This window comes from Sceloporus undulatus, chromosome 4 (genome assembly GCF_019175285.1).
Source record: "Sceloporus undulatus isolate JIND9_A2432 ecotype Alabama chromosome 4, SceUnd_v1.1, whole genome shotgun sequence".
In the NCBI taxonomy this organism is placed as follows: Eukaryota; Metazoa; Chordata; class Lepidosauria; order Squamata; family Phrynosomatidae; genus Sceloporus; species Sceloporus undulatus.
The window spans coordinates 135,944,688-135,956,995 of record NC_056525.1 but is presented as its reverse complement, the minus strand read 5'-3'; the positions used below and the strand labels follow the sequence as shown (position 1 = coordinate 135,956,995).

General features: G+C 41.0%; 1 protein-coding gene across 1 annotated transcript; it reads left to right on the top strand.

The window, feature by feature from the left end:
• Positions 1-1,328: 1,328 nt before the first annotated feature.
• WDR55 (WD repeat domain 55) lies at positions 1,329-12,237 on the top strand. The gene is made up of 8 exons (XM_042461190.1): positions 1,329-1,509; positions 2,186-2,334; positions 3,953-4,053; positions 5,923-6,010; positions 7,482-7,661; positions 8,209-8,308; positions 8,520-8,689; positions 9,606-12,237. Exons 1-8 carry the CDS (start codon positions 1,492-1,494, stop codon positions 9,925-9,927), a joined length of 1,128 nt encoding a protein of 375 aa, XP_042317124.1. The 5' UTR covers positions 1,329-1,491; the 3' UTR covers positions 9,928-12,237.
• Positions 12,238-12,308: the final 71 nt, after the last annotated feature.

Here is a 12,308-nt window from a genome sequence, read left to right as displayed (position 1 = left end):
AGGCCATGGAATATTAAAGCCTTTGAAAGGATATGTTCAGAGTTCTAGACTTTGCATGAAACTGCCCAAGGAGTATGAACAAGTGAAACAAACACCAACACTAGGTGCATTTTCTTGATGAAAGCATCACTTTCCCACCACATTTGCACCTGCTTTCTCCTTTTACCCAGCACAGTGAGGTCTCTATGAATTAGTTAATATATCTTCATTTTGTAGCACCTTTGAGACTGACTAAAAGAAGTTGGCAGCATGAGCTTTCGTAGACTTTCGGATGCATTCGGAAGTACTGTAGACTTAAGTCTATGAATGCTCATGCTGCCAGCTTCTTTCTTTAGTCCCAAAGGTACCACAAGCTCTCTACATACTGATTCTGCAGACTAACATGGCTATACCTTTGAATTAACAGATCTTGTTGTGATTTAGCAGCAGTGTGTGCGCTTCCATCAAATATTACCAATAATTCTGTCGCAGCTTATGGTTTCAGCGGCTGAATAGAGGTACTCAAATGTGCTTTTATTGGTCTAAGTACAACTGGTAGTCCTGAACAGACACATCTCTGGGATTTTATAAACTAGTCACTGACAAGACTTAACCATACTGAGGGAACTACTGTGAAGCAACATCATTACTTTATTATTATTATTATTATTATTAACCCTTATTTATAAAGCGCTGTAAATGTACACAGTGCGGTACATACAATTACTTAAGCTCACAACATCATTATTTAAACCATCCCTGTCCCTCTTCACACTGTTTAGCTGAAAATGTTCCTAGCATGGGCCACAAAATTCAGGGGAGAGAAAACCTCTGTCCACAGGTTTAACATTCAAAAGCAACTGCATACAAGAAAGAGAGAAGGCAAAAAGCCACCTGAGACATCAGTTCTCAATTTTAAGATCTTAATAGATGGATGGAAAGAGGGCAGAAAGGCTAAAAGGAGTGGTTCTCTGATCTGCTAGGTGAGACATAGAGCCTGCTGACACACTGCAGAACTAATCTGGGTTGACACTGCTTTAACTGTAATGGCTGCATCCTATGGAATCGAGATTTGTGGTTTGTTGTGGCACCAGAGCTCTCTGGCAGAGAAGGCTAAATCTCTCTCAGGAATGACAGGTCCCAGTGCCTTGAGCCATGGCAGTTAGAACGGTATCAAACTGCATTCATTCTGCAGTGCAGACATGGCCTCAAAGACTCTGGGTTTGTCAACAACAACAACAAAAACCCTTCAGTCCTATGGATGTTTATATTTTAATCTTCCCTTCTTCTGCCAGAATTCCCTTGCACTGAGCCAGGGCAGTTAAAGCGGTCTCAAACTGGATTATTTCTCCAGTGTGGAGGCAGCAGAGCTCTCTTGCTAACTGTCAAGCAGAGCAATTAGTCTTGTAATTGTTGTCTATGAAGAATGGCTTCCTCTTCCCCGGACCCCGCCTTTCCCTTACTGCGCAGGCGCAGTAGTCCCTTGCCTGCCTCCAAAGCGTGGTCCCCAAGATGGCGGCGCCCAGGGAAGTAAGTCGGAAGTGGCGTCTCCTAGCAACGCGACTTTGGGGCCCTGAGGCCTACTAAAGCCAGGGTCGCCAGTTATGGGCCGCCTTTTTGTGGGGGGGTTCCTACTGTTCTTCCTCAGGGGAAGGGGCTGGTTGTAAAGAGGCCTCTGTTAGTTGCTGGAGGCAAGAGCAGCAGCTGCATCCACACTGGAGAAATAACCCGGTTTGGCAGCGCTTTAGCTCTTTTTCTGGCTCTCTGCTATAGGAATTTCGGGAGTTGGAGTTGTTGTGGGCCGCCAAACTCCAACTCCCAGAATTCCATAGCAGAGAGCCAGACAAGTTAAAGCGCTACCAAACTGGGTTATTTCTGCAGTGTGGATGCAGCATGGTTTAAATCTAGAACATTTCAGTCCCCAAAATTGACCCCCCAAAAACCTGGGGTCATTTTATCCTCCTTGGGTCAATATAAATACCCCAATTTACACTTAAAATTAAAGCTCAGAAATTTGTCAGGAGTAGTAAAATTTAATGTAGTTCACACTGAGTATGTCTGTGCCAAGCTCCCATCTCTCAGGGTTCTCTCTCTCTCTCTCTCTCTATATATATATATATATATATCCCTCCATATTTGCAGCTTTGATTATTCACGAATTTGATATGTTCTCACTGATGCTGTTTTTGTTTTCTTCCTCACTTAGGCATCTTCAGATGAGGAAGAAGTTGAACATGAACCTAGACTTCGAAACACCCCTGAAGATATTTCCCTTGAAGCTGCTGCTAATACCATTGCCTTTCACCCCTGTCAAGATATAATAGCTGCTGGAGATGTGGACGGTGATGTATATGTGTGAGTATAGCTTCTCTGACTGCATTTGTGTTGACTGTGCAATTGCAGGAGTGCTCCCCTTTTCCCCATTAGTAGTCCAGAAAAGATCCATTTGTACAATTGTCAGTAGAGCCTTTCAGGGGCTGCCTATCTACAGTTGAATGGTCAGTATTTCAGAAATAAGTCGTCTTATTATTGGGTGCCTTCTGTTTCCCATAATCCCTGCTGCTGGCTAAAAAGATGGAAAATATAAAGTTCTGCAACACAATGAAGGGATGCGAAATCAAACAAACAGACCACAATACAAATATTAATAGGAACACTCTTGGAGTGTTCTTCTGGTGAAGAGTAGTCATGATAGATTGGACCCACTTCCTTCCTGCCTAGTTTCCACTGCTGTAATCCAGAGCAAGATCACTGTTGGTCTTTTATTAGTGGGGAAACAGTGATGTGGAACAGGATCACAAGAAGAGGGAGACAGCTTTCATAGAACCATAGAATCGTAGAGTTGGAAGAGACCACAAGGGCCATCCAATCCAAGCCCCTGCTATGCAGGAACTCTCAGTCAAAGCATCCCTGACAGATAGCCATCAAGCCTCTGTTCAAAGACCTCCACGGACGGAGACTCCACTACACTCCAAGGGAGTGTGTTCCACTGTCGAACATCCCTTACTGTCAGGAAGTTCCTCCTAATGTTGAGGTGGAATCTTTTTTTCTGTAGCTTGCATCCATTGTTCCAGGTCCTAGTCTCTGGAGCAGCAGAAAACAAGCTTGTTCCCTCCTTAATATGACATCCCTTCAAATATTTAAACAGGGCTATCATATCACCTCTTAACCTTCTTTTCTCCAGGCTAAACATCCCCAGCTCCTTAGGTCATTCCTCATAGGGCATGGTTTCCAGACTCGTCACCATTTTAGTCACCCTCCTTTGGGCACGCTCCAGTTTCTCAATGTCCTTTTTGAATTGTGGTCCCAGAACTGGACACAATATTCCAGGTGGGGCCTGACCAAAGCAGAATAGAGTGGCACTATTACTTCCCTTGATCTAGATACTATACTTCTATTGATTCAGTCTATAATTGCATTGGCCTTTTCACCTGCCGCATCACACTGTTGACATGTTCAATTTGTGGTCTCCGTGGAGTCCTAGATCCCTTTCACACGTAGTCTCCTTAAGCCAGGTGTCCCCCATCCTATATCTTTAACCTAACATCTTGTCCCGTTAGCCTGATCGGGATTGCTGGTAGTAGAAAGTGGGTGTGAATTTCCCCTTGTCCATTTACAAACCTTGTTATGGCAGCCAAAAGGTTTTATAGGGGCCAGTGTGGCTTCCAGTCCTCCAAATGTTTTCTATAACTGATCTAATCCAAGGTCCTTTAACTGTTTCAGGGTATCATGGCTCTGGAGGTATTACCAACTAGGTGTCTCAGGACATCCACAAGAAGTGTGTGAAAGCAGTCAAAAGTTTTCATGGCTTGGGCTGGAGGAGGGTAGACATGTTTGTGTGTCATACGTCAGACGGAAATGTCTTCCTAACGTTTCTCTTGCCCAACTTCAGCAATACTGTTTCTTTCTCCTCCTCCAGAACAATTTTTATATCTAAGTATGTGACAAGATCCCTCCTTTTTAAAAATTTCAGGTATTCATACTCGTGTGTGGAAGGTGGGAACAAGGAACTTTGGTCTTCAGGACATCACTTGAAATCCTGCCGGGAAGTGTCCTTTTCCCATGATGGCCACAGTGAGTTATTCTCCCCCCCAGGGCTTGTATCCAGTTATGTAATACACTGGAATTGAGTTCACTGGAAATACAAGTTGTTTCTGTTCATCTTTCTGGAGAAAAAGTGTTAAGGCTACCACACAGTGCTTACTTTTGGAAAGTAATCTCTGTTACACACAGTAATATGTACTTCTAAGTCAGATAGAGGATAATGTGTTACAAATTACAATGTTGCATTTTGAGGTGACAACAGCATACTGAAGACAATGTTACTCTAAAACACTATCCTCACTCAGCTTCCCTTCTGGCTCTGGCTCTTCACATTTGGTTTTATAGTATCTCCAGTCTATCTCCATCTAATCAGAGATAGATCTTTACTAACTTCTGCCAGTGTAAATGGTGTTAATAGCCTTTTGGCTGAGACCGCAAAGGCCATCCAGTCCAACCCCCTGCTATGCAGGAAATCACAATCAAAGCATCCCTGACAGATGGTCATCCGGCCTCTGAAGATCTCTAAGGAAGGAGACTCCACTACACTCCAAGGGAGTTTGTTCCACTGTCGAACAGCCCTTACTGTCAGGAAGTTCCTCCTAATGTTGAGGTGGAATCTTTTTTCCTGCAGCTTGCATCCATTGTTCCAGGTCCTGTTCTCTGGAGCAGCAGAAAACAAGTCAGCTTCCTCCTCAGTATGACATCCCTTCATTATTTAAACAGGGCTGTCATATCACCTCTTAACCTTCTCTTCTCCTGACTAAAGTTCCCCAGCTCCCTAAGTCATTCCTCATAGGGCATGGTTTCCAGACCTTTCACCATTTTAGTCACTCTCCTTTGGACACGCTCCAGTTTCTCAATGTCCTTTTTTAATTGTGGTGCCCAGAACTGGACACAGTATTCCAGATGGGGCCTGACCAAAGCAGAATAGAGTGGCACTATTACTTCCCTTGATCTAGACACTATACTTCTATTGATGCAGCCTAAAATCGCATTGGCCTTGTTAGCTGCCGCATCACACTGACTCATGTTTAGTGGGGTATAAATAAATTATCAATAATAATAATATAATAATAATTAATAATAATAAATAAAATAAATGTTTTGGCTTTTTTGTCATCTAGTCAGTCAGGACTTTTATTTTTTTCCTCAGCGATAGAATTCAAAGATATAGCCGTGTTAGTCTGTAGAATCAATATGTAGAGAGATCTTGTAGCACCTTTGAGACTAACTGAAAGAAAGAAGTTGGCAGTGTGAGCTTTTATAGGCTTCAGTCTACTTCCTCATCCAAAAGCATCTGAGGAAGTAGACTGAAGTTTTCGAAAGCTCATGCTGCCAACTTCTCTCTTTCAGTTAGTCTCAAAGGTGCTACAAGATCTCTCTACATACCTTTCCTCAGTGATGTAACACTTGGAGGTACTTGCTGCTTTCCATCTGATTAAATCAGCCATCTGATACCAGTAACCCTCTGTAGTCAGGTTTACTACAAGTCACTCCACTGTTTGTGTTTCTCTTTAAGGCCACTTCTCTCTCTCTCTCTAATTTTGTTTAGTTAGGTTAGCTTCTCACCTGGTCAGTCAGCACCTGTGCCCTAGGTTTTACACAAACATTTATGTGTCATATCTTTATACTTTACCAAAAAAAAGTCAAGTTTCTTGGATGTAAATTTTGTGAAATACAACTCTAATCAGCCATCAGACTGTAACATCTGTCCATGAATGTGCAATATACCCATCACATTTTTAATGTACTCCAAAATCTGTAAGGGTACTAATAGCTGGAATAACTTGTTCATCTGTTGATACTGAATTTGATTTATTTTCATGGTTGCAAGCAAATGCACCTTATGAAGTTTTAGTCGTGCATGGTGACATATGTCATTTCCCCCTTGCCCTCTAGAGCTCTACACGGTCTCCAAGGATAAATCTATTCATATCCTGAATGTTGAAGAGGGTCGTCTTGTGACACGTTTCTCCAAAGCACATAGGTAAGCACCAGGGACTGCTCTCCCACCATTCTTCAGCCTTGATGGCATGGCAGTTACTAAATAGCCATGTTTTCCACTCCTAATACATCCACTCTTTCCTTTTCTTTCTAATTCTTGAACAATGGGTTGTTGGTACACTTGGGTCTGCAGAAATGCCTGGTGATATCATTGTTATAATTTCCACTGAGAAACAGAGTCCTAAACTGGCTATTCATATTTTAAAAATAGGTATACTTTTCTTAGGACCACAAAGACTACAAATTTTGGTTCGTTTTGGTAATCATTTTTTTCTTACATAGAGCACCTGGGAACTCTAGTCCCACCATCATATTGTAACAATACAATATATATTTTCAGATGTTTTTTTCAATTTTTTTTTCCTTTTTTTAAAATAAGAATGCAGTTCTCTCAGGAAGCAATTTAAGGCCTGGTACATACCGGCCTTTCAGGCGCTCTCATCATGTGTGAGGATTGCCTGGGGAACGTGCCCCGCAACCCTCGCACTTGATGGGAGCGTAAAAATGGCAGCGCCCTGTTTACATGGTCGCCACCACTGTTATGCAAGTGCCAGTGTGGTGAGCCCACTTTTTGCAGGTTCTTTTTCCCTCGGCGGAAAAACAGGCACCGGCATAGTTCACCTCTTTTGTCTGTTTGCTAAAACACCATGAAACCAAATAAATTTTATTTTATTAAATTAAAACACCATTAAAATTTGGAAGTACCAGTTTGCTTATATTCCACAAAGCAGCCAATGGCCATTTTGGCATCACAGCTGCTACTTTCTTTGAGTCCTTATTAGTGAGCATAAAAAGTGAAATTTCCTGCAATAGGATCAACAAATGTCATAATGATGGAAAACCCCAAAAGCTCAAATGGTGTGTAGCGCTGCCATTCAAAAGCATCGTGAAAACAAGACTGAACAAAAGTACTATGGAAAAAGAAGTGAAGGAATGTTTGAGTAGATTCTGCAAGAGGTTATTTAGCAAGGAATCTAGGTTTGTGGTTGAGGACAATTCAATTCATACTACTGTACATATAATATTTTGCTATTTATGCATATTTTTTATTTCTTCCCATTTTTAAATTAGAAAACTGTAGAGAAGGGTGTGATGATCTGAGTGATATCAAGTTCAGTAGGTGGAGCTTCTCTAGCAAAGTCAGAATGCCAGAGCAAGAGTGTTTGGGTTCTTATTTAAGGACCATGCATGGCTGAAGTGTATTTTAGCATCTTTTAAAAAAAAAAACCACATAATTTCTTCACAAGTCTTCCAATAGTTTAAAGAGTCTTATGAGATCAGGTTAATTATGTATTTGCTCTTCATAGGAGTTGCAGATGCTTCCCTTCTTCATAGTGTGCTCAGAGTAGAAGTGCTGCATGCAATCTTATTACCTTACTGAAGGCTCTAAGTTATTCTGTAATATTCTGGCTAAAAGCATGTTGCCCACTATTAAATGCCTGGAATTTCTACAGCTCTGCTTTGAACAGTCTGCTGGTGATAGATGAGCACTTGTTTGCTACAGGAGATGACAGTGGAGAACTGAAAGTGTGGGACCTACGCAAAGGGACCTCCATCATGGAAGCAAAACAACACGAGGAGTACATCAGTGATATAGCTGTGGATGGAAACAAGAAACTGCTGCTCACCACCAGGTACTCCTGCACTTGCTGCTAACCAGATGTGGAAATAGACTTAGTCTTTGGCATACAGTGCTTTGTATGTTTCTGTAATGGAAAGTAAAGAGCTTGGGCCACAAGTGTCCAGGCACAAGCAATGCTTTTTTTTCTTCGTTACAAGAGCCCTTGACACAGATTCCTGTTGTTATCTCTCTCTGGGACATAAAATATAAGTACAATCAGCTCTTCATATCCACAAGGGTTCTGTTCCATTCCCCCCACATAGATAGCAAATTCCATAGGACCTCAAGTCCCGCTGTTTTCAATAGAGGGTGCAATGTGCACACAGCTGCATTGGTGTGGTCATGTGCATATGCCACTATTGGGGAGAACAGGGTGAGGTCACCCATGGATACTCCAGTCCATGGGTGGCAAAGCCCGAGGAAGAGAAGAGCTGATTGTATCTGCCTGAAAACACCTTTCAGCCAGATGTGATTATGCTGCCTTGGTGCTACTTTAAGTGGGAATAAATAACTCTCCTGTAAATACATGCATGCAATATGTAGTATTTGATTTCTTGCAGTGGAGATGGAACAATGGGAGTCTTCAACATCAAGAGGAGGCGTTTTGAGCTACTGTCTGAACCTCAGAATGGAGAGCTGACAGCTGTCTCTCTTATGAAGGTCAGTACTCAAGAAAGGGCTGCTTGCTATAGGATCTTGCTAGGAACTCATGGGCTTGATGGTATGTCACAAATGGTAGTAAAGCTCTGAATATTTTACTGCTAAGTATTCTCTGTTGAACTGATCTGCAATAAAATGTTGCAAGGGAGGAGAGTGGAGTGATTATGATTATGCATTCTTCCATTAAAACTTATTTTTCTCTCTTGGTCAGAGAGGGAAGAAAGTGGCTTGTGGCTCCAGTGAAGGGACTATTTACCTTTTCAACTGGGATGGCTTTGGTGCTACCAGTGACCGTTTTGCACTGAAGGCAGAATCCATTGACTGCATGGTTCCCATAACAGAAAATATTGTGTGCACAGGCTCAACAGATGGAGTCATCAGGTGAGAGTACCTTGGGTTGCCTGCCAAGAAAGGGTCTGGTTTAACATTAGGCAGGTAAGCAGAGATCTTACTCAAGTGTACAGTTGGGAATGTTGGAGTAAGAGTTCTGTCTTGGTAGGAGATGGTGAGAGACAAAATAGGTCTTTGGGCAGATAGTAACTTATTGGACTATGGGAGACATTCTACAAGGAAAAGCTGTACCTAGTTGCCTAAGCACTGAGAATTGGCAGCTGACCAATTTAACTGCTAACGTGGTGATATAAATATAGAACAATCTGATCAATTTATGTGAAGATAGTGCAGAAATGATGGTATTTATGCATTATTCTTGCCTGGGAACTAAAGTCCCCTGTTTTGAGATTTTTTTAAAAAATGTATTCTTCCTTTTTGGCCCCATTCATATCCTGATTATGTTTTTACACAGAATTTACATAGTATCTATCTGTTAATACAACTCCCACATAAAAAGGGGGATGTGTTAATGGCACAGAATGCTTTCCCTGTACATGTATACTGAAATAGACTAACACAGGTATCTTTTGTAAAATTAGAGTTGCCCCCCATATCCACAGATTTTTTTAATCCATGCATTTAAGTATCCACAGCTTGAAAATATTCCTCAAAAAATGTCAATTAAAAAAAAGCCAACCTTGATTTTGTCATTTTATATAAGGAACACCATTTTACCATGCCACTGTATTTAATGGGATTTGAGCATCCACAGGAGTGTCCTAGAACCAAACCCCAGTGGATACCAAGGGCCCACTATAGTCATTTGGCATCTTATCTATGTAATTAAAAAGAATTTGAGTAACGTGGCTGAGTCCTCTTACCACCTTGAACATGAACATTTTACAGCAGAATTTATGAGAATGACAAAGGCTGCTTATTGATCTGGCTTCTTTTCTTGTTTCAGGGCAGTATACATCTTGCCCAACCGGGTTATAGGCAGCATTGGGCAGCATGTAGGGGAACCTATTGAGCAGCTGGCTCAGTGTCATAACGGCCTATTCCTTGGTAGCTGTGGCCATGACCAGAAGGTGAAGTTCTGGAACATCTCTTCTCTTCGTTCAGTGATTGTGGATGACTACAGAAAGAAGAAGAAGAAAAGTGGCCAGCTAAAAGCACTGAGTAGCAAAGCATTTGGTAGTGGGGATGACTTCTTTGCAGATTTGAGAGAGGAACCTGCTGGCCTAAAAGAAGAGGACAGTGTGGCCACTGAGAGTGACAGTGACTGAGAGTTACACTGATCATGTGTGATGGGGCTTATTCCTCTCAAGGGGTCTGACCAGAAATTGCCATGGTTTGGCAGAAATTCAAGTATGCATCTTTGCACTGTGAGACAAACAACAGAACATTTCAACCTTTCTTGCTTGGCCTAATGAAATCTATTACATTGTCAAGCCAAGTCTTGATGTTTGGCAGTTCTGTGAAAGCAAGATTGTCTTTCTGAAATACCTTCATGAGAACAGTAGTTTGACTACTATAAATTGGGGAGATGCAGGTAACAGCTGATGCATTTGGAAATATTTATTTTCTGTTAGTTTCTTAGAATTATGGTTACTAAAATTATTTTTGATGGAAATCTTTTGCCTCCTAAAATATGCAAAACTCATGGTTGGACTGAGTATATGCTTTTCTGCTGCAACAGTGAAGGTTTTTTTTTTTTCAAAGGTGGGAAGGCTAGAATTTAGATGGTGAAAATGCTAGCAACTCCTTGAGGAAAGTAACACAGGCACTTGCCACAGACTGTTTACACCTAGCAGGGGACTTTTTAGTCCTGTAGAAATTTTGCTTCTAGCTAGCAGAATTAAAACCGTGGTTCAACCATTTTTATTAATAATTTATTATATCATTATCCATTGAGTATGTCTATCTCAAAGTAAGGATTACCCCAGACCTTTGAGAAACAGTAACATCTTGTGTACTTCTGGTAAAGATTTTCTGCGATCTCACGAGGTCTAGGCTTACTGGCAATTGTAAGATCTCCCAAGGTCAGGCCAAAGAAAAGCCATGAAGCTGGCAACCTGCACTCTTATATCCAGATACAAGGTCAAAAAGACCCTTTTCACTCATTTCCTGCAAAGAAAGGGAGGGGGAAGATTAAGGGCAAAACTGAAATGGAGTGCACACCATCACTTGTGTTTTCCAAAGCATGAACAGAATTGGTTGTCCCATTTTGTTATTAAAAGATCACATTCAGGCATTATTATATTCCATATCCTCTGAAGCCAGTTCTGGAGTGAGAGAAATGATAGCATCTTGTGTTTTGATATTAAAACCAGCTTCATATTGTCTGTCACCTAATAAAAATTACTTCACTTAGATAGCTGCCCCTACACTGACCTTATTAAAAGTGTAATTCCACTACTGTTCACCTAGCTGTTGATCTGGTTCCTTTTCAACTACATTCCCAACAAGAAATGGTTCTCATACCATATTTTTTAAATTGAAAGAGATACACATAATTGTTGGTAAATAACAATTTGCACAAAAACCTACCAGTATTTCATAGAACCACTCAGGACTCCAGAGTAAAACTATTTTTAGTACTGTATGTCTCCATAAATGCCTCAGGTTCTTTCCATAAGTAACATGGATTCATGATGTTCTATTTCTCTTGAATTTATTCTGTACCGACATGATCCTCATTTAGATACCAAAAATATGAAGAGATTGTCAGAACAAGAAGTGTGTAACACATTAGAAACTAGCAAGTTGTATTTGGCATGAACTCTTGTATACTTCTGGCAAAGTCAAACTTCCTGGTTTTGTTTAGGTGCCACAAAACTGTTCCCCCCCCCCCCTGTAGCACATTAATAGGGCTAAACCCTGGGAAGGGGATCATTCCAGTCTAACCTTTTTTTATACAGTAATTCTGATTATGATACAATGTTGAAAAAACTGTCCTAACTAAAAAAATTCCTTTTCTTGCTACCATGAAATGTGTAGCATAGAATATTGCTATTGGACCTTGGGGCTACTCACTTTTTCATATTGTTCTCTTTATAAGCAGCTAATACTTGAAGAATGCTGGTAACACATGAGCATCTTCTCCACCCAACATAATCGAAATCAGTACGTAATTAAATCTTTCTCTAACTGACAGCAGTTGAACTGGCCTCCCTTCAACAAACAAAGGGCAAGTTACCTGCTCATTTTACTATGCTATTGATTATAATGGGAATCAAACCCCAGCAGATACTTAGGGCCCACTGTATTTTATCCATTCTAATTGTCTAATTTAATGCTACTACTTCTCATACATTTTGGATTGTACCTTCTGTGAGCCTTAGCTATGCTGGGAGCTGTAGTCTCACTTGGAGGCCACAAACTTGTCTGTCCAAGTGTAACAGGTTTGTGACAAAATAGTTGAAAAGAGACAAACTGTAGGCTTTTATAATTAAGATGAAAGATGTTGTACTTGTATGTAACGATGCTACATTCCCATTCCCTGAGAAGACTGTTTTGTTCATCAAGCAGGCACAAGAGTCCGTATTACTTGTAGTGAATTTCAGGAGTGAATAAAATATTAACATTTCTCTTTTCCTGCCTCCACAATGATGCATATAAAATGGGCCCAAACATAGTATTTCTGGAGGTAGGAAATCTTTCTCAT

Excerpts from the sequence above, each read along its gene's own strand:
- WDR55 (XM_042461190.1), top strand. Across the intron at positions 2,335-3,952 it reads GTGGACGGTGATGTATATGT|GTATTCATACTCGTGTGTGG; the intron begins GTGAGTATAGCT and ends TAAAAATTTCAG. Across the intron at positions 6,011-7,481 it reads CGTTTCTCCAAAGCACATAG|CTCTGCTTTGAACAGTCTGC; the intron begins GTAAGCACCAGG and ends GAATTTCTACAG.